The 22,111-nt window shown below is 40.0% G+C and overlaps 1 protein-coding gene across 1 annotated transcript in view; it reads right to left on the bottom strand.

The window, feature by feature from the left end:
- Positions 1 to 22,111, bottom strand: part of LOC119425817 (TGF-beta receptor type-2) — a 31,345-nt gene that overhangs the window by 7,591 nt on the left and 1,643 nt on the right. Inside the window, exons 2-6 of the mRNA XM_037693365.1 lie at positions 21,710 to 21,772; positions 16,428 to 16,566; positions 15,687 to 15,877; positions 8,341 to 9,074; positions 4,154 to 4,295 (exon numbers count right to left, since the gene is read on the bottom strand). Of these exons, the coding sequence (XP_037549293.1) occupies positions 4,154 to 4,295; positions 8,341 to 9,074; positions 15,687 to 15,877; positions 16,428 to 16,566; positions 21,710 to 21,772 (1,269 nt within the window). The remainder of the gene's footprint in view (positions 1 to 4,153; positions 4,296 to 8,340; positions 9,075 to 15,686; positions 15,878 to 16,427; positions 16,567 to 21,709; positions 21,773 to 22,111) is intronic.

Here is a 22,111-nt window from a genome sequence, read left to right as displayed (position 1 = left end):
CCCCCCCCCCCCCCCCCCCCCCCCCCGTCGATAAAAACAGGCAGCAACATAGTGCTAAGCTAGCAGTCAGACAACACAGACATGACTCCACCCCACCCTTCTCCACCCCCCCCACCCCGTCTACAAAAATAAAATACGACCAATGCCCCGCCAAGGGAAATGATCTAGGGTCAACGCTGAATCGTATAGTTAATGTAAGGCCCGTCATGATAACAAATTTTGCTGGGCAATTAATTTTCTCAGAAATTATTGCGATAAGCAATAATATTGTTTGAAATTTGACAATAATTAGTAATTATTGTAAAATTTAAGAAGAACTGTTGATTAATTTGTTTTGCGTGTAGTACATTTTTTCGACCACCTGATGGCAGTATAAGACTATTTGAACCAAAGGATGGATAGTGAGGGAGCGAGCAGCGTGTCTCTTTAAGAAAAATGGGAGGGAGGCCCCTTGACGTGACCTGGGCTGTCTCTCCTTCCTGTTTTCTGGTTCTCAAAATGGCGGACGCTCGGTGTGGTTTGAGCTCTTTAGCATAGCATTTGTCACACAATGCTTGGCTCACTGGCAACAGAAATTAGCCTCAGAATGTCCAGACATAAAGAAGTCATCTATGACTCCGAAAGGTTTCAAAGTTCACGCTACAAACAGCGTCTTGGGACTGAACTCTCCACAAAACAGGAAATGGGCTACTTATTTTTTTCCAGCTGTGTAACCTGAGGTACCCCATGTTCTTACAGTTGGGAAGGAAAAGAGATTTCTGCTTAGGTCACAAACTTCTGTGGCAGAGCAACTGTACTACTGTATACACTAAAGAGATCCCCCATGAGGGGTGGGGGGCTCACGGCTCGAAGCAGGAAGAGACTAAAGTTGACGTGTTCATGCTCGAAACGGGCTTTCAATCACAAAGGAGACAGGAGCAGTTACCGAAACGAAACGAGACCGCCGAGGCATTCAGGGGGAAGTGAAAACAAACGACCGACTGTTGAAAAGAAACACGGTTTCGTCTGTCGATAATCACTCATTTCTATTATTTGCACACATCCTGACCTTGGTTTTATAAGAGAACGATAAAAGGGCCGACCTCTGAGACATCTACAAGATTGATTGCATGTTTGACACTTTTATATTTTGCTCCAGTCGTGACTAATGGCTCGTTAATGAGGTTCTGGCACCCGGTGTCACACAGTTTATAAATGAACACGAAGTGAAGCTGGATGCTGAGCTCCCAATTGGTAAAAACTCTATTCCTTACATCTGTTGAGCTTTTTTCCTCAGTGTTTTAGAGAACAGCTTTCAAAACCCATGAAGGATTAAAAAATATATTCTATTGATTTCCCACAACATCAGCGATCCCGCTCATCTCTAACGTAGCTATTCACAAAAAGGTCACAGCGACGGTAAATACTCTTCAAAATATCATGTTTGAAGCACAGACTGACGACAGAACATGAAAACAAAGAATACGATGATGACTAAGTTGTAGATTGGGTTTTGACACGCACTGTCTTCTGCAATGTTCTGAGGAAAGAATAAACTCAAGACCAGAGAAGAAGAAAAGAAGAAATTATAGGTGTAGCGCTCCTTGAAAAATTACAAATTGCCCACCGGCTTTCGTGCCATTATGTGAGAAGAAATGGAGGTAAAGTCGATTCAGGCAAACTTTGAAAACGGCACTATGTTCAATCTCATGCAATTCTTTAAGATGTGGTTGTTGTTAAAGAATGTACTGAGGATGATTCTCAGCTTTTATTCTGTGAATGTTTATCAAGCGTTCACACTTTTGTGATACAGTTTTCTTCCGTATGTTTTTCGGCGCGATTCTCATCCTGCAGTTTTCAAACTATTTCAACAAATCATTTCAAAACATTCAGCAATTTTTGTACAATACTTTTGATATTGGTGCAACTTTAGCTTTTTGAAATGTTTAGCCTTTCCTGACATTTTGTTTTCTCATAGAAAATGAATTGAGCTCATCTTACATCCTTCATATCTTTACATCTGTTTACAAATTTTACTGCTCCTTTCACATTTTGTTCTGGTTCAGCTTCTTTCAGCTTCCTTGTGCAAATTAAAAAAGCAGCTATTTTCAGGTAATTTCAGCTGTTTTTCATCTGTTTGTGCTCCTTTCAGATTCTTTCCGTGAACTACAACATTTTTGTGCGTCTTCCAACTTCTTTCTGCTAATTTCAGCTTGTTATGCTCCATTTAGCTGATTTCTGCAAGTTTTCTGCTTGCTATTTAAGCTTTTTCAGCTAATTCCACATTTTTGCACACATTTCAACTTTTTTCAGCCTAATTCAGAAAAATGTGCCCTCGCCACTTCCTTCTGGTAATTTCAGCGTCTTTCTGCTTTTTAGCTATTTTTCAGCTTTTTTTTTTGTTTGTTGCTAATTTCAGCTTTTTTATTTTTTTAGATAATTTACACTTTTTTAATGCTCATTTCTGCTTCTTTCAGCAAACATGTTCTTTCTGCTTTCTTCTGCTGATTAAGCTTGTTCTACCTTTTCAGCTACCTTTCAGGCATTATTTTAGCTAATTTCAGCTGCTTTCAGATAAATTCAAGTTTTTCGTAGTAATTTCTGCTGCTTTCAGCCTAATAAAATTCTTTATGGTAATTTGAGCTTGTCGTGCTCCTTTCAGCTTTTTTCTGCTAGTTTCAGCTACTTTTTAGCTGTTTTTGCTCTAAATTTAGCTTTTTCATCTAATTCCACAGTTTCTTTAGCTCATTTCAGCTCCTTCCACTTCTTTTTGGTAGTTTAATCTTCTTTCTGCTTCTTTCAGCTATTTTTTGTTGCTAATTTAAGTGTTTTTAGTTAATTTACTAATTTTTGTACTTATTTCTGCTTATTTAAACCTAAATCAGCAAATACGTGTTCTTTCTGCTTTCTTCTTCTAACTTAGGCTTGTTCTTCCATTTCAGCTCCATTTCAGCATGTTTTTTTGCTAATTTTAGCAGTTTTTCAGCAAGTTCTTCAGCAATAAGCATTTACAGTGCATTTTCGCAGGAAATGCAATTTCTCTAGTTATGTATAAAATAGTTCAATACGTGAAACTGACTCAGCTGTGGCTCTTTTTGCTAATTAACTGTGGTGGCTATCTTGAATTAGATTAACTCCAAATATTAATGAGTTGTAGATGTACATTAAGAGATTCAGCAGTCTGTCCAGTCATTCAGGAAATATTTCGCTAACAGTCAAACACGAGGAGTTAATGCCAAAGCTTTAAGCAAAAGTATTGTGGAGTTTGTGGCGCATGAAGTGCACGTTGGGGAAGACGCTCAGCTACAAAACACCAAATAATCAAGATCTGTAACATTAGCCGACTTTTAGCCATTTGTGTTTTCTAAGGCAGCTGTGGCGGCCATATTGGTTTGTGTTCTGAAAGTTGCATTAAAATCAGGTCAGCAGTTCATGAGATATTTTGCTAACAAACACAGTCCACTCCAATAGATTTTAAAGTTTTAAAAACAGATCTCACGTGAACCTGCGTTGGCTTACGAGCAGATTCTCCTCCAACCCAGAAGTTCATTTTTCAGTTGTTCTAAGGTCCCGGAGGCGTCCTCCTTCTGAATCTCTGCCTCCTAACGTCTCCTGCGTGAGAACAGACTCGTCCTCTCTCCTCAATCTTGAGTTTTTCCTCCCCGAGCACAGCGACGCATGAAAACATTTATTTCACTCAGCTGTTAGCTGATGTTCCACATCAATTAATAATTCATCCAAGGCTTAAAGTATCAGCTCAGTTAAAGTCGCTCAACTTCAAAATGCAAATATTTTGAGAAAAATCAGCGGGAGTTTTGATAATTCGCGGCGGGACTGCTGCGTTACGGAGTTGTTTGGCAGCGATTAAAAACTGCTGCAACGCCTTCAAACTCAAATATTAGTTTTACCACTTTGAGCAGCTTTTTCCTCAACCCTTAACTCGATGTGTTCACGCCGAGTACTCAACAGACAATAAAGATCTTATGTGCTTTACGTTGGTTTGCAGTAACACTAATGTAAAAAACTAATGTTTGCTAAATAGCACCTAAACTGTAAGAGATGAAAATCTCATGTCCAAACCTCAGTATCTCTTGGCTTTGCAATAAAATATTTTCCACTGACATCACCTGACAGGCTTTGAACGGTCTTCTCCGTGTGAAATTGATCATCTTACCTCCGATCGCGCTGCACCTGGAGATGATCTCCCACAGAACAAGAGCCATGGAATAAACATCAGCCTGTTTGAAAGACTCGATGTTTTCCAGATTGATTCTGGACTCCAACACCTCGGGGGCCATGTACCTCGCTGTTCCCACCTGAAAACAAACAGAAGGAAATTTATGGGACTGCAGTTCTTGAGAAGCCGGCGGGTGATTCGCCGTGCAACTCTTAGTTGTGTGAACGTTTATGAAGCATTCACACTATTGAGATACGTTTTTCTTCCGTACGTTTTTCAGCATCTTTCTCAGTCCACAGTTTTTGTGCCGTTTCAACAAATCAAAAATCAAAACGTTCAGCTCGTTCAGGAGAAGGGTATTACGACTGTTGGTATTGGTGCAACTTTAGCTTTTTGAAATCTTTAGCTTTTTCTGCCTTTTTTTCCTCATAGAAAATGAACTGAGCTCATTTTACATCCTTCAAATCTTTAGATCTGTTTACAACCTTTTACTGCTCCTTTCACGTTTTGTTCTGCTTCAGCTTCTTTCAGCTTCCTTATGCACATTTAAACTTTTTTTGGCTGCTTTCAGCTGTTTTTTTTAGCTGTTTTGTGCTCCTTTCTGATTCTTCCTGCTAACTACAACATTTTTGTGCTTTTTCTAGCTTCTTTCTGCTAATTTCAGCTCATTATGCTCCATTCAGCTTATTTAAGCACGTTTCAGCCTTTTCAGCTACTATTTAGCTGTTTTTAAGCTAATTTTAGCTTTTTCTGCTAATGCCACATTTTTGCACTCATTTGAACTTTTTTCAGCCTAATTCAGCACAAATGTGCTCTCTCCACTTCCTTCTGGTAATTTAAGCTTCTTTTTGTTTGTTTTTTTAGCTACTTTTCAGCTGGGGTTTTTTGTGTGCCAATTTGAGCTTTTTTCAGATAATTTTATCTTTTTTGAGCTCATTTCTGCTTCTTTCAACCTAACTGAGCAAACAAATGTTCTTTCTGCTTTCTTATGCTAATTTATGCTAGTTCTACCTTTTCAGCTAGTTTTAAGGCTTTTTTTTTCTAATTTCAAGTTTTTGTGGTAATTTATGTTGCTTTCAGTCTAATTAACTTATTTCTGCTAATTTAAGCTTTTTTGCTCATTGCAGTTTGTTTCTGCTAGTTACAATTATTTTAGCTACTTTTTTACGCTTTAGCTTTTTTGTGTGTGCTAATTTCAGCCTTTTTTGTAGCTAATTTCTTAAATTTTGTGCTAATTTTAGCTTATTTAAATTTAAGTCAGCAACTATCTGTTCCTTCTTTCTTCAGCTAATTTAGGCTTGTTCTTCCATTTCGGCTACATTTCAGCATTTTTTATTTTTATTTGCTAATTTGAGCTGTTTTTCAGCAAGCTGTCTTGCAATAAGCATTCACACTGCATTTTTACAGGAAATGTAATTTCTCTAGTTCTTGTTTATGATGAATTAACTGATGGTCATTAAGTTCCATATACATTCATGTCACAACAAATTATTTTGAATCAAATGTTCGGAGAAATTGAAAAGCAAAGATGGCTCTCAGTTCCTCTCTTAACATTATTGCCCATTCAGCAGAGCTTCCTCCAAACGCATTAAAGCCATTATAATGCATTAGTTGTCCTGTGCAGCAAAGGGTGAGTCCTTTTCACGATGAGTCATTCTGAAAACACAACGCAATGCAGCTCTGGATTATTACTTCAGAATTTTAATCCCATTAAGCTTCAATCCAGCGTATATGTCTTGTGACTATAATGAAACCCCAGCCTGAGGGTGCAGACTCCAATGTTTTCACCAAACGTGTGTACCTGGTGCCAAGATATGGAGTGCGCCAAATATTTAGAGTGGGAAATTAAAGATTAAAGTTAGACTGACGGCATAAGTCAGAGTAATTAATTAGAGGCACAGAAAAATATATAAATTATAACCACAAGTGGAGCGTATGACAAATAAAGAAACTTTGACTTTTGACTTTGAAAATGGGACTTCTTTTTAAAGAATACACCAATACCAGTATCGGGTATCAGTGTATCAGGTATCGATACAGGGTACAGAACACAGATATCGTGTATTGATTGGGTATCGATACAAGGTACAGGACATAGATATCATGTATTGATATCTATAGGAAATTAAATAAATTTTACAAATGACCGACACAGCGAAAACTGTTCGACCCAAGTCCTCCAAAGTGTGGGAGAACTTCACAAAGATAAAAACTGCAACATGCAGCTTTGAAAAAGTGACGACACGAGAGAATCACGGAGATAAACGTAAACATGTCGGAGTCACGAGGAGGAGGAAGCTGCAGCTGATACAACTCGTCATGTGTTGCAGGTGAGTCTCTACAATATTCACATGGTTCTGTTTCCAAGAGAGAAAACGTAACGTCAGTCTGTCTGTAGCTGCTGCTTGTTTGTTTGTTTGCTGAATAATGACGGTGATAGAGAACGTGTGTTACTTTTTATTTTATTTAATTGGTACAAGCAGTGTTTAAATGTGATTTATGCTCAATAATCCAGGTATACAATCCAACATTTTTCAGTCAGCTCATCTGGACAGTTTCTTTTTTTTTTTTTGTGCTGAAACGTTTGACCTTCGATCCGGAAGACTTCATGAGTCAAGGAAACACACAACAAAACTGATTCTGTGTGTTTCCTTGACTGATGAAGCCTTCCGGACCGAAGGCGAAACGTTTCAGCACAAAAAAAAAGAAACTGTCCAGATGAGCTGACTGAAAAATGTTGGATAATAATTTAATGATTAAGCTTCAACTTTTAATTTGCTGGCAAAGGCTGAAAACACTGCAGGTATGGCAGGATGAATTGCATTTAAACAGGAATTAAAGTAATTTATTACATATACTCAAATGTGTGTAATTAAGTATTATATATATGTGTGTGTGTGTGTGTTTAATTGCTCTTTTAGCTACTTCTGCCTGAACCTAACACTGTAAGTGAAACAAGGCATTTCTTGAGTTGCTGTAAATTATGCTATAATACATATTTACTCTCTCATTCCAGAAAACAACAACAAACAACAACACTTCATGATGGACGGACATCATGGACACCACAGCAGCAGCTGTCTTCACTGAAACATCCTGAACATGATGGTCACTGACACGAGGCCTCTGTCGATGGTTGAAGACGAAAGCTTCACTACAATGATCCGCACTTTTAATCCAAGTTACAATAATCCACACTTTTAATCCAGGTTACACTCTTCCCTCAAGGACACATTTTACAAAGTAGCTACATATTGTGCAGGTATAAAGATACATTTGTATATATTTTTGTGTACATTTATTTTTTTCAAGCTATCTGACCAACTTTTGTTTTTTATTATTCAATATTTTACTAACAGAATAGTCAAATAGCAACCTGTTTTTTGTGTGAATTGCTATGTCAGTCAAATGTTCAATTTTGGAATAAAGGGGTGGAAATTAAAACGTTTTTCTTTTTTTTTTGCCGATTCATCGATTAATCGCAAAAATAATCGGCCGATGACTCGATTATTGAAATAATCGTTAGTTGCAGCCCTAGTTTTAATGCAACGTAAGGTTGTTTGCTACCCACCACCAGAAGACGAGCAGGCCCCTGTGGAGGTATTTTACAGAGAACGAGTGCGTAGTAGAAGGAAGTATACGGATCTGAGTCTGAGCTTCCTGGCAAACTCATCCCGTGTCCTTACCAAAAGGATGAAGACCTCCAGCAGCATCACTGTTGTTGAGGTGAAAAAGAACATCGTTATAAAGCGTGAGAAAGAGGACGTGAACTAAACTGACTGTGGTTATCAAAGTCTTCCACCACAGGTCAATGACAAGCCCAAAAAGCTGCTTAATGAGCTGCTTAATGAGCAGCAACTGCCAGCAGCGTCTCAGAGGAAGAGGCTAAAGCTTCCAAACTGTGGTTTTACGTCGTCACTCAACTTGTGCTGCTGCAGGATGAAAGTCTCAGCAAGGTGAATGACCGAAACTCTGCCCACGTCCTTATTGTTTTATAATGTTTATTTTTCAGCCTTTAGCTGTGTTACTGGTAGGACTAGTGCCTGTAATGTGCTGACAACGACTGTGGAGATGACTGGTCAACACGATAAGCATTCTTTAGTGTGGTAGCGTTTGAACTACTTTAATTTTAAATATAGTTTTTTTATATCCAAGTCAAATCAAATTAAAAGAGTAAGCCTTACCTGGCCGCTGTTGGCCAGCTCATCCACAGACAGGGAGTTGTCCAGCCGCAGAGCGAGGCCAAAATCACAAAGGCAGCACGTCAAGTCCTTCTTCACGAGGATGTTGGAGCTCTTAATGTCCCTGTGGGCGACGGACACCTTACAGCGGGCGCAGGGAGTCTGGTCACTGTGAAGGTGTGCCACTCCACGAGTCAGTGACCTCCCCAGCAGCCACAAGTCATGCCAGCTGACAACATGGTGGCTCAGATACTCTTGGAGGTTTCCCAAAGGCTGGTAAGCTGTGATCAGCCAGTACTGTCTTTGCACTTTCCTTTCCTCCGCCGTCAGAAAGTGGAGCACGTTCTCGTGCCTCAGGTCCGCATCGGAGAAAACGTCCTTCTCGTTCTTCCAGGAGGCGTACTCCTCGTACGGGAAGATCTTAACAGCCACGGTGTCGAAGCCCAGCTTTGCTTTGTAGACCTCGGCAAAGCGTCCTTTCCCCACCAGGAGGTCCAGCTCAATGGGCAGCAGCTCGGTGTTGTGGTTCAGGTTGTTGGCGTGCGTAGAGCTGCTGTCCGAACCCTCGTCGCTCATGATGGGGGCGTTGCTGAAGTCCAGCGGCGCACCCTTCTTGTGACTGGAGTGGGCTTGGCGCTGGCGGTAAACCCGGTAACAGTAGAAGAACGTGATGACTACAACAGCCATGACCAGAAGAGGCACCAGGCTGACGATGATGACGGCCACCACCTGAGCATCTGTGAGGGCAAAGCAGACTTGGTGACATGTTGGGACTGGCAGTGTTTCTGATGAACAGCGTCTGCAGCCGGACTAGCCTTTATAAAAATGACAGTTGGGCTTCTTCCTTCTCTAACCATCTCCACCATGACAGAATCCACGTCTGACAACCCAAAAGTCTAAGGATCTTGAATGAAGTTGGCGACACACCATCAACAACGAAGCACGTGAAGCCATTTTACTAGACCCCTAAAAAAAACCTGCAGCACGCGGGTTCTTTTTGTGGAGTAATTAAAAATCTTACTGCCGTTATGTCACTTTCATGGGATGCAAGAAACGGTCTCGTTTTAAACAAACGGTAAGAATCCTGCTGCGGGCTTTTCTTAAAGTACTTTAACAAACACACGGGAAGGAAGAACAACTGCCATACTCTTGTGTACATTTTACTAAACTAATACCTTTTATTGTGTGAATGTTTATGAAGCATTCTCACTATTGTGATGCATTTTTCTTCCGTACGTTTTGTGGCATCTTTCTTGTTCCATGATTTTTGTGCTATTTCCAAAAAAAAAAAAATCATAAATCAAAACGTTCAGCTCTTGCTTTGACTTTTGGTATTGGTGCAACTTTAGCTTTTTGAAATATTTAGCCTTTTCTGTCGTTTTTTTCTGATAGAAAATGAAGTGAGCTCATTTTACATGCTTCAGATATTTAGATCTGTTTACAACCTTTTACTGCTCCATTCACATTTTATTCTGCTTCAGCTTCTTTCAGCTTCCTTGTGCAAATAATTTCAGCTGTTTTGTGCTCCTTTTAGATTCTTTCTGCCAACTACAACACTTTTGTGCTTCTAACTTATTTCTGCTAATTTAAGCTTGCTGTGCTCCTTTCAGCTTATTTCTGCAAGTTTAAGCTATTTCAGCTACTATTTAGTTGTTTTATGCTAATTTTAGCATTTTCAGCTAATTCTAAATGTTATGCACTCATTTAAACTTTTTTCAGCCTAATTCAGCAAAAATGAGCTCTTTCTGCCTTTTTAGCTGTTTTTTTTCTGCTTTTTACAGATAATTCCCATTATTTTGTGCTAATTTCTGCTTCTTTCATCCTGACTGGGCACAATTGTGTCTCTCCACTTCCATATGGTAATTTAAGCTTCTTTCTGCTATTTTAGCTACTATTTAGCTGGTTTTTGTTTTTTTTGCCAATTACAGCTTTTTATGATAATTTCCACTTTTTGTGTTTATTTCTGCTTCTTTCATCCTGATTGGGCACAATTGTGTCTCTCCACTTCCATCTAGTAATTTAAGCTTCTTTCTGCTTTTTCAGCTACTTTTTAGCTATTTCTTGCTAATTTCAGCCTTTGTAGCTAATTTACCAATATTTGTGCTTGTTTCTGCTTAACGGTATTTAAACCAAATTCTGTAAATATGCATAATATCTGCTTTCTTCTGCCAACTTAAGTTTGTTCTTCCATTTCAGCTATATTTCAGCATGTTTTTAGCTAATTTCAGCTGTTTTTCAGCAAGTTCTTCAGCAATAAGCATTCACACTGCATTTTAGCAGGGAATGCAATTTCTCTAGTTAACTGCGAGTCCTGTTGATTCAACCTGGTAAACACGCCGTGATAAACTTTTGTGTTCATAATTTCAGTTTGTATAGATGATGAAATTATAGAGCCAAGTACATGAGTGTGCACAGTGTTTTGTAATTTTAAGGTTTGTGTACGAGCATCTACTTTAAGGTCTTGACTCCAAGTCTCTAAATCTGAATATATTTGGGCAGTCGCTGACATCTAGCTACAACGAGAGTATTATTACTAAACCATTAGTAGATTTTGTGAAATGTTCATTTAGGTTACCGTCTTGACCACAAATCTAAAAACTCCTCTTAACTCAGACCCAGCCAACCACATATTGTGTCTCTGTACGGAGTTTGTTGTATTTTTATACCTCGTCTAAAGCTGCGCTGGTTTTGGCAAACACAAATAACTGTGCCGTGTTTATAGCAGTTATTTCTTTTCAAGTTGCAGTCATTAAACTGGAGCTTTAAAAGCTAAATCACTATATTTAGCTAACGTGGATTGAAGAGCTGCTAATAGTATTTTATTTAAAAGTTGACAAGAAATGGGGTTTTAAGACAAATTCTGGATGAAGAATGTAAAAGTAGCTGACTGCCCCACCAAGCTTTCTGCAGCTCTATAATTTTTTCTTTTGCTAAACAGGAAACCACATGTCTGACAGCCTCCACAGGGCCCCAGCCGGACGGTTTGTTTTGATTTTGGTGGAGAGCGAAGCTTTTTCTTGCTGCAGACCTAAACCTTCCACCGTGCTCTCCAAGCTGCAGCACACAAGCAAAACCACCAAGATGCTGCGTGAAAAAGCTAAAAGGTAAACAAGAAGAACGTCATCTGAAACTTGACACTTTGGGATTTTTCTTTAAATATATCTACTCTTGTGTCTGAAATACTGAATGTAAACAGAGTTCTTCAGAAGAATGAGATATTTAAGGAAACTAAAGCTTCACTTTTCTCCAAAGACTTGGATTAGTAGATGGTACATGGACTGTACTTATATAGCACCGTTATATCTAATCAAGATACTTAAAGCGCTTTACCAGGGGTGATTCTAGAATCTGCCCTTTAGGGGTGCTTAGCCCCCAGTGCTGACAATGTCTCTTGGCTTGAACAATGGGGTGGCCACTGGCGTCGGAAGCATTTATAATGTAGGGGAGAGACTGGTGTCTCCCACATTTCTGAATAAAGTAGATATCATTTCTGCATTCTGATGTATTTTAACAGGTTGTTAAACATCCACGTTTACCTACATCTGTAAACACTTGATTCAATAACTATTTTAGAGAGCAGGGCACAAAAAGAAGTAGACCTGACCAACAGCTCTCCTTGTGTGAATAGAGCACGTTCTGCTTCTTTCACGCATCCTAACACCCACCGAAATCCATCTGACCGCAAAGCGTCCGTAAAGCAAAACCCCGACAATGTTGTCGGAGGAAAAGGGGGTGGAGCACTTGCAGGTAAGGGATGTTTACCTTGGGGACAAATTGAGGTCGCTGACTGGTCAATTGTTGACGAGCATACTGGATTGATTGACAGGTGGCGTTGAGGATTGAACTCGTGCAAAAACGTCATAGATTTTTCTGATCCATTGAAGTGTCATCATTTATTCCATCTTTATTCCAAATTTATTCAGTATTTTGGTAAATCTAAGATTTGATTTCCTTACAAAATCCTAATGATGGTTTCTTAAATTTTCAGGGGTGCGGAGTTAAAAATTTAGGGGTTCTTGAGCACCCCCAAAAGAGGCTAAAATCACCACTACATTTTACAACACAATCTGTGCCCTCATTTAGCTCCACACACACATTCATACAGCATCTACTACATCTCTACAAAGATAATCTGAATCTATAGAAACTAATCAGAGCTTTATCACATTCATACACTGATGGGACACACATCGGAGGCAATGAGGGGTTCAGTGTCTTGCTCAGGGACACTTCAGCATGTGACTGCTGGTGGAATCAACCCCCCAACTCTCCCATTGGGGGACGACTGGTCTAAACACTCAGCCACAGCCGCCCCAAGACCAAAACCACAATCATAACTGTAATGGTTGTAATCATACATGTGGTGTTTAAGGTAGATGATGAATATATTGTATTTAAATGAACTTATTTCTGACACCAGTTTGACAACTAATCTTTGAAATCTTGTTTTCTAGGTTAATGTAGTGCATAAACCAGACAGACCATTAAAACCCCACAGCAGAAATGGCACCAGTATCAGTGTGGGCGAATCTTGATTATCACACTAAAAATGGACAAACTTAAAGATTTAAACTGCAAAGTCTTTATGATTTCCTTCTCTCTCCGTTTTGCTTTCTTCAATATCCTGTATTTTCTTGCAAAACAAAACAGTTTTGTTGCACAGAACAACTTCCAACTTTGCGTTTGACCGTGTAAAAGCACATCCGACATACGAGACAGGTCTGTCTGATTCTCGTGGAAAGAATCTAGGAATCAGTGTTCACGAGATTTGCTGTTCGACACGGATGTGTTGTGGCACGCTGGGCCACAGATTTCACCCGCAGCCTTTCTGCTCGTTATATCTGAAGACAAAACATTTGACATCTGAACACCCGCCCCCCCCACCATCTTACTGTCTGCAATGACACAAATAAACACATTATAAAACCTTACAAGTATTTTATCTGTACTGTGTCACGTATTTGTTCTGCATCCAAAGTGGCTTCCATTTATTGAAGTTAGTCTAATTTCTAACTCATTTCATTATAATAATACTGTATTTTTCAGACTGTAAGACGCACTAAAAATCTTGTAATTTTCTCAAAAATCAACAGTGCGCCTTATGTATTAATTCTGGTTGTGCTTACTGACCTCTAACCCTTTTTATGTGGTACACGACGCTCAAAATTTTGTCAAAATGAACTTATTTTGCTTAATGCGCCTTATAGTCTGAAAAACACGGTACTTCTGATTGTTTTCGATGTAATCTGTTTAAGCCTAATTATCAGAGTAACACAAAAACAGTGATTAAAGGGTGCAAATCTCTTTCAGCTGCTTTGAAATGTTCTGCACGATGTTCAATCTATTGTTTCGTTTAGGGAAAACACTAAGTGGTAAGTGCCACAAAGGAGCGCTCGTTCATAGAAGGCCTGGTGTTGACTTGTTTATATTTCAAATGGAGTTGCCTACTTTTAACGCTGGCTGAGAAGTCACAGATACTGCACCGACATACTCAGGAGCGTGCGAACGCCTTTCCATGACGTGGTTTGCGCCGCGCAGATGGTTTTTATTTGGCTCCCCGCTCAGAGTCAGGTCTCAGAAATGTATCTCTGTGTTACTTTTATCAGGATGCTGCGTCCAAAACACATTCGGCTCCAGCACCAGCTCTGCACTCTAGACTCCCCTACAGCTGCTTGCACTGCATCGCAGCACACATGTTAGTGTTCATGCATGACACCTCACGAAACAAACGGATAGAAACTGGCAACACGTCAGTTCACCTACAGAGATGATGTTACCGACTAATTCAGCACAGACTCTACAAAGGTCTAATCTAAAGCAGAGGGGGTTCACAAAGGGTTGAAGGAAGTGGTGCAGCTTGGATGTGGTCCTTGCTATATGGCTGTATGAAAAGGGGGAGACATTTTTATTAAATTAACCAAACTCTGCAGCTCCAAGTGTGTTTAGTGTAGCCGTGGGAAGCTAAAGGCAGTTGTGAGCAGGTGTGAATTTATATGACCTTAAACACCCATATGAAGGATATTGTGACACCAAATATTATGAAATTCACTGCGACAGTCTCGGTCTTCTCTGAATATGGACACTGAACATACGTTGTAATATTTGTAGTTATATTCATGACACTTCCTACTTTTTGGGGGGTTTTAGGTGGTTGCAAAATTCTGCACACACATAAGCAGCATTAATGAAATCTGGCTTTAACTGTTTCTTTTCATTATTTAAATATGTATTTAGACATGTGTGTCCTTTGACAGGGGCGGCACAGCCAGCGAGAAGGTGCCATGATCCAGTTTCATCCCACAGACCAAAAACATGCATGTTAGGCTGATTGGTAACTCTAAATTGTCCCTAGGTGTGAGTGAGAGAGTGAATGGTTGTTTGTCTCCATGTGTCCCTGCGATGGACTGGAGACCTGTCCAGGGTGTCCCTCGCTTCTCGAGCAGTGGTAACTGGATATGGGGACCAGCTCCTTGCAGGGAGTACCAAGTACTGGGGGTATCGATGGCAGCACCCTCTGCACCCCTACTTCCCAAAGCCTTGGTGATTAGTTTGTTTCAGCTACCTGTTTTGGTTGAGCCATTTTAGTTTCTTCTACACACCTTTAAACCAACGAACGCTCCACAAAAAGACAATGTTTAGATAAGTAAGTGAACTTAGTTGAGTCAAACATGAAAGAAACATCCAAAAAAGTTCAATCTGGTCCTCTGGACATTCAAAAAAACAAAACAAAGCAAAAAAATATAGAAACGTTTCGTCTCTCATCCAAGAGACTTCCTCAGTCTGAGGAGCTGTATTCAGCTCTGTCTCTTAAATAGCACCTTCTCAGAGTGGATCAACCAGTTTGCTGCTGACAACCAAAACCAGCTGATCACATGCTCAAGAAGGACCATCAGCCTAACAATGGATCATTAGCACACTGATGGCTGTTTAAGCAGCAAAATGGTTGATCCACTCTGTGAAGGTGCTATTTAAGAGACAGAGCTGTATACAGCACCTCAGACTGAGGAAGTCTCTCGGATGAGAGACGAAACGTTTCTATATTTTTTTGCTTCGTTTTGTTTTTTGTTTTTTTGAATGTCCAGAGGACCAGATTGAACTTTTTTGGATTTTTCCACCTGGATTATTGAGCATGCATCAGGATGAAAGAAACATATTATTTCCATAAATGGAGAAGAACAGAAAACGCAACAAACTGGGACTAATAATAAAATATTGTCTTTTTTAAACATGTACAAGTCAGAGTTTGTTGGATGTGTTAAACAGCCAAATGTCTGCTTAGAGCTGATCTGGATTGCTCCTAAAATGTGCCCAAGTTGTTTTTATAGACAAAAAAGTCTGACGTAACTTACTTTGATCAAATAAGACGTGGCTGTTGCACTCTTCCTCGGTGCAGGAACAGATGAAGAACTGCAAGCCCATGCCCCTTTTCTCTTTCATGGTACACTTGCTGTTGTTGTAATCGTCCAGGACCAGGCCGTACAGCTTCTGAGCTGGGTTGTGGCACACCGTATCAAAGGTGATGTTGTCATCTTTCTTCCTCCTTGCACAGGGAAAGCACAGAAAATCCTTCCAGTCGTTTATTAAGTTTGATTTACGAAGGCTGCCGCTTTCCATAAATACCAACTTGCATGTTCAACACCGAAAGCAATTAATATTTTTCAGCAGGAAAGAGTCTGAGCCGCTGCTGTAAATGTCATGCACCGATTGTCTCTTTCAGAGCACAGCCTAGGTATTCTGTAAATGACAGCAGCAATAAAGGTCATTAAACAAAGTGACAACTATTTCAACCAGAAAAGAGAGCGCTGCTGTCCGTGTACCATTAGCTTTCTGCTAACCGCAGCTCGTTACGCTACGTTGGGAGTATAATGAGAAACATCAGCGTGGCCTTAAGCTTTTAACACCAACAAATCTGCTTCCTGTTGCTTTGGTCATTCAGAGTCAAATGTGACGCTGTTGAATGGTTAGATTGACACATTTACCCTAATTTACCCTGATTTAGAAAATAAATAAAATCCCCTAATAAGTACACTTGACAATATTTTTATTATTGAATTAAATCTATGAGACAACTTTGCTGCAGCTCCACTCACCATATGGTGACGCAGACTTCGTCGTCATCGGAGCAGATGGATGTTTTGTTACACTCTACCTCACAGGTGCCTTTACCTGTGCAGGTGGTCGCCTGCACATCACAAAACTTGCACAGCCTTTTTATCTTCAAACTCATCTCTGGAATAAGGGATTGGAAAAAAAACAAAGAAAGTTAGGAGAGTAGAAGCAAAAATGTCATTTTTTTCCCCATATTGCTTGATGTTTATATCTGATGGTATTGTATACTGTATACAGTAGCTCCTCAATACTTTGCGGTTCGACTTTCAAGGACACTCTTTCCCAGGTTTTCAATGTAAGATTGTACACAACACACAATTGGCTGAATGATAGAAGGCGACCAACCAGAGCATTGTCCTGAGGTGTGGACTAGCCATCGGGAGAACCGGGATGTATCCCAGTGGCCTGGCCCACTCAGTGATCGCCATGGGGTCCCCTCCTTTCTCTTTTTGATGATCTCTGTCACAAGAGAGCAGAGACACACAACAGTTGGGAATATAACCTGTTGTGCATCTCTGCTCTGCTGTGACAGACAGCCTCAGAAAGAGAAAGGAGGGGGCGGGGTCTGTCTTTCCCCATCGCTACTGTGGGAGCTTCAGTGAGGCGGCTACCTGAGCGAGCGGCATAGATTGTTTCCTTAAAATAATCAAGCGCAACCCAAACAGAGCCTTTAGTCTAGCCCCTGGCGATCACTGAGCAGGCCAGGCCACCAGGAAATGCCCTGGTGCCCGATGATGAGTCTGCCCCCGGTTTGGCTCAGTAACCGTAGCATCAGTCTGTCTGCTCTCTTTTGCTGTGCTCTTTTAGAGCGTTTAGAATATTGCACGAGAAGGGTTTATAAAGCCTTAAAATATATATAAATACAACAAAAAAAAAAACCCCGTCCCTACGTTACGGATTTTCACTTATCACGGGGGTGTTTGGAACATAACCCCTGCAATAAGTGAGGGACTACTGTATATCTGCGTTCAATGGAGTAAAACAATTTACTGAAGAATCTTCTGGAATTTGTCTTTAAGTAGAAGCAGATACTCAACAGACAGTCACAACTATTTTATCCCAGGAGGGGAGGGTGGACGCATTCTTCCCAGTGCAGTCCTCCTTTAGTCTTGCTGAGACTTGCCCCTGCCAGGAGGCTCTCAGATCAGTCAGGCAGACTGGATCGTGTGATGAGTGTCGCTGCGTGTTTGATGATCGCCCGAGACAACTGCCAGACATGCAGGAGCAACAAACAAAAGGAAATGCTTCTTTGAGCAACGGAGTCTTTAATTTGCCACCACGTCGGGTAAAGAGCGGTGTCGCGCCAACGCCAATAAAAACAAAAAAAGGCCGGAGACAAAAACTGGATCTGGGTTTAAGAGGGGAGGAAGAAATGCAGCAGACTGATTTTCTTCCCACAGAACGTCATATATTGCTGTTTTGTGTGGTGTTATTTTTGTATGGAGGGGCCTTCAATAGTAGGAAATCAGTAATAAAGCTCAGGTGGGTGTAGGAAGACGGGATGAAGCCTCAGAAGCTGAAGAATGTAAGAGGTCAGCTGATTAGGGTTTTTAGTAGTAAATGGTAAATGGACTGTACTAGATAGCACTTTTCTATCTTATCAAGATACTCAAAGCTCTTTACAATCTGTGCCCTCATGTACCCATTCATACAGCACTCTACTAGATCTATACAAAGAATAATCAGTGCTTTATCACATTCATACACTGGTGGGACACACATCAGAGGCAATGAGGGGTTCAGTGTCTTGCCCAGGGACACTTCAGCATGTGACTAGTGGTGGAATCGAACCCCCAACTCTCACATTGGAGGACGACTGCTCTAACCACTCATCCACAGCCGCTCCAAGGTCAAGAAAGACCTTGGGAAATGAGGGAAACTGGCCTGAAAAACATTTCTGATTAATATTTATACACATTACAGCAGAGGTGGTCGACATTTTTTTTTCCAAAGGGCCTCATAGAGAATTGGAAAATAAATTTCCTTTATGACAGATAATCTAGAATACCTTTTTCTTATTGTAGCATAGTTAGCAAGCTTCATAAAACAAGTCTTTCCAAAATCCGTTAGGAATATAAGACATATTCTGCAAACTGGCCCAGTGACAATACATTACACATGTTAGCAGAAATACGCAAAACAAACGTATATATTTGTGTTTGTAAGTCTTAAAGGTTCGGGCTAGTTCTGCAAACACAATGACAAAAATGTTTTTAAAATAATTTTGAATAAGATGGTTAATTTAAATTTCCTTAGGTCTTTTTGATAAATTGCTTCTTTTTTCATCAATCTTTAATTTAAATGTTGTGGTTTTTTTAAAACTAAGGATTAGGGATGCACGATATTGGATTTTTGGCCGATATCCAATATGTTAAAACTTGTTTGGCCGATAACCGATACCAATACCGATATTTATTCCCCTGGACCTACTTACGGTACAGAGACTACTTAGCTTTCTCTGCTGTAGAATTAAAATATTACATTATTCTGCATGGTCTTTGTTTACTTGGCCTGTTCCCAAATGCAGAAGCCAAAAAGGGGACTGAAAATGACGTAACACTTCAACTTGGATTATGTTTAATGTCAAACGTATTCATCACATTTACTCTCTCTGACACAATGACAACATTTGAACAGTGCAAATTTGTAAATTTTCACACATCTAAACTCACATTGATCACAAGCGACAAATGAAAAGTGCATAAAAAGTAGTAGTGCATTAATAGATATATGACAGTTTATTAAATTCAAACTAACTTAAAACAGAAGCTTTTATATCAGTGAGTTATTTTGATGGAATGGCCGATGTCCTATATTTAACTTTATCGCTAATATCGGTCGATACGATACCATGCTGATAATATTGTGGATCCCTACTAAGGATATTGGGGGCCTGATGGAGATTGTCCAAGGGCCACTTTTGGCCCTCAGGCCTGAAGTTGCCCATGTCTGCATTACGGTGTATTAGATTGAAAACAAACAAAAATCTGCAATTGCAGCAATTTAAAGTCCAAATGCAGATCGGCACACATCCTCATCATGTCACTCCTTTTTAAAGGTTTGCTAAGAATGCACCACCAAGTATAACATTATGCATGTTTTCTGCCTACAAACATTTCCTCTCTGACAAAATATGAGGCTCTGAATAAGAATAAAGTCTTTATCTTCTTGATCGATCTGGCATCATTCCATTAAAAGTGAGCGTAACATTTTAGCTAACACTCTTTAAGGTTTGTTAGTAAGCCTGTCACGATAACAAATTTTGCTGGGCGATTAATTGTCTCAGAAGTTATTGTGATGAACGATAATATTGTTTGAAATTTGACAATAATTAGTAATTTGGCAATAATTAATAATTATTGTCAAATTTAAGAAGAAATGTTGGTTAATTTGTTTTGCATGTAGTACCTTTTTTGATCACCAGATGGCAGTATAAGACTGTTTGAACAAAAGGATGGATAGTGAGGGAGCTAGCAGTGCGTCTCTAAGAAAAATGGGAGGGAGGCCCCTTGACGTGACATGGGCTGTCTCTCCTTCATTGTTTTTTGTTCTCAAAATGGCGGACGCTCGGTGTGGTTTGAGCTCTTTAGCATAGCATTTTTCACACAAAACTTTTACTTAAAAAAATCAGGAAACAAGTTCTCAGCTTCTTTTTGCAGAGAAAAACAACTTTTTACATGAAGAAACGATAAAGCCGATAAATAAAAATGAGGTTGATAATTTTCATTTATAATGCGATTAATTGATTTGTTTATTGTGACAGGCCTAGTTGTTTGTGTATTAAAATCTAATTAAACGGCCGGCGGATCAATCAGTCTATCGATTAAAAAAATGCATTCTTTCTTTTCCGATGGATTCTAAAGGAAATACTGAGTTTTAGTAGCATTTCTTTATGTTAGAACAAGGTGCGCAAATAATCTAGAGTATATGGTTAAACTCAAGGCCCGGGGGCCAAATGTGGCCCTCGTTGACATCTTATCTGGTCCCCAAGATGTTATTCTAAATGTAAAATACTTTTATCAATTTAATTTTTTTCAATAATCTTTGATTAAGATGTCAAAACTGCAACAGAAAATGTCAAATGAGACCAATCAAACTCTTGTTGAGGAACCTGCAACCAAGAAAAGATGTTGGGTTTCTAACTTGAGTGCACTTAGATTCTGAAATCAGCCCTTAGTTTGAAAAAGGGTTTAATTTTGGCCCCTTTTTGTAAGTGAGTTTGACACCCCTGATCTACAGAGATGATCGATTTGTACAAAAGTTAGCTTTTCTAAGGTCACTCGCATAAAAAGGAGGAAAAACGATAGAAAATGAGCCCCAACGGGAACGCTTCAACACTGAGCTGCTTCCTGATTTGTGTGGGAAATAACAAAAGAAAAGAAATAGTAAAAAAAAAACTTAAGACATTGTGACTCAACAAGCCACAGACCCACACTTCAGCTGTGTGCTGACTCTGTGCACAGGAAGTTGAACCTGTTGTTTGCACCAGACATGAAAACCAGTATGCTGCTTAAAACAAACAAACAAAAACAAAAAAATTAAGGTAACACGCAGAGCATGCGATGTGGAAGATATTCGTGTTGGAGAGGCAAGTCGATCACATGGTCACAGAGTGACACGTCCTCAGACTGGGAAGTGTAAGTGAAGCTTCCTGGCAGCAAAACGCCTTTACACCAATTTGAGAAACGCTTCAGATGGTTCGTACTCCTAACTCAGTACAAAAATCTTACTGTGTCAGTTTAGCCACGCTGCAGGGTGGGGGGTGGGTGGGGGGGCTTTGCTGTAAATTCTGCAGCACGGAGGAGCAGAAAATCAACACCAAACTTTACAGCGATACGTCTCTGCAGCCTCTCGGTCTGCACCGGAGTGAAATACTTTCACACGAACCTCTCAGGAAATTGCAGGCAAATATTGCTTCCTGAGCCCGTCTCAACTGTCAGGACTCCCTCGCAAATAATAAAACTTCTCAACGAAACGCTCCAACTCCGGACTAAACTGGACGACAGAGCAATTTGAAGCTCTGCCCAGAGGGCTGGAGAGGTGTTTTGAAGTAGATCAACACAGAAAAGTGCCTGAGTGGTAGGAAGGTGGCTGAGCCGGAGTAATTATATCATTAGAGTAGCTTCTCTGTAAGAGAGCATGTCATTTAAACCCAGGAGGAGGGCTGTGGAAGGGATGAATGCTAGTAATTGTCACCCAGGGCTACATATAATTGCAAAAAGAAGGAGGGAGGAGGGGATTAGGAGCAGCCAAAGCCACTTACTTGAGACCGAGTCCGAGAGATATGGGTGTATGATAGCGTTCTCCTCAGGGGTGGCAGCTGGACCTGGAAGCATGGTGTCATCAAAGACAAGGAGATAAGAGATGAGGAGGAACAAGAACACAGCAACTCATGTCTGAGAGGTCCGGAGCACAAACACTTTAAAGGTACGCATTCCAACATCAAGACTGGGCATAAAATATACAGTAAGCATTCAAATCTGTACAATTTATGACTATTTATTTATCTCAAACTGAGTTTTAATGTATCCTATGTGTTTGTTTACCTATGGAAACTACAGGGAGCTACACATGTTAGAAAGATGAATATATGAACACGCAGAAGAACTAAGTGAGTCCACAAGAGTCAACACTTGAAGAAAACAAAACAAAACAAATACAAGCA

The sequence above is a fragment of the Nematolebias whitei genome, chromosome 19, assembly GCF_014905685.2.
Source record: "Nematolebias whitei isolate Nwh7 chromosome 19, NemWhi1, whole genome shotgun sequence".
Lineage (NCBI taxonomy): Eukaryota > Metazoa > Chordata > Actinopteri > Cyprinodontiformes > Rivulidae > Nematolebias > Nematolebias whitei.
This window is presented reverse-complemented; position numbering and strand designations above follow the sequence as displayed.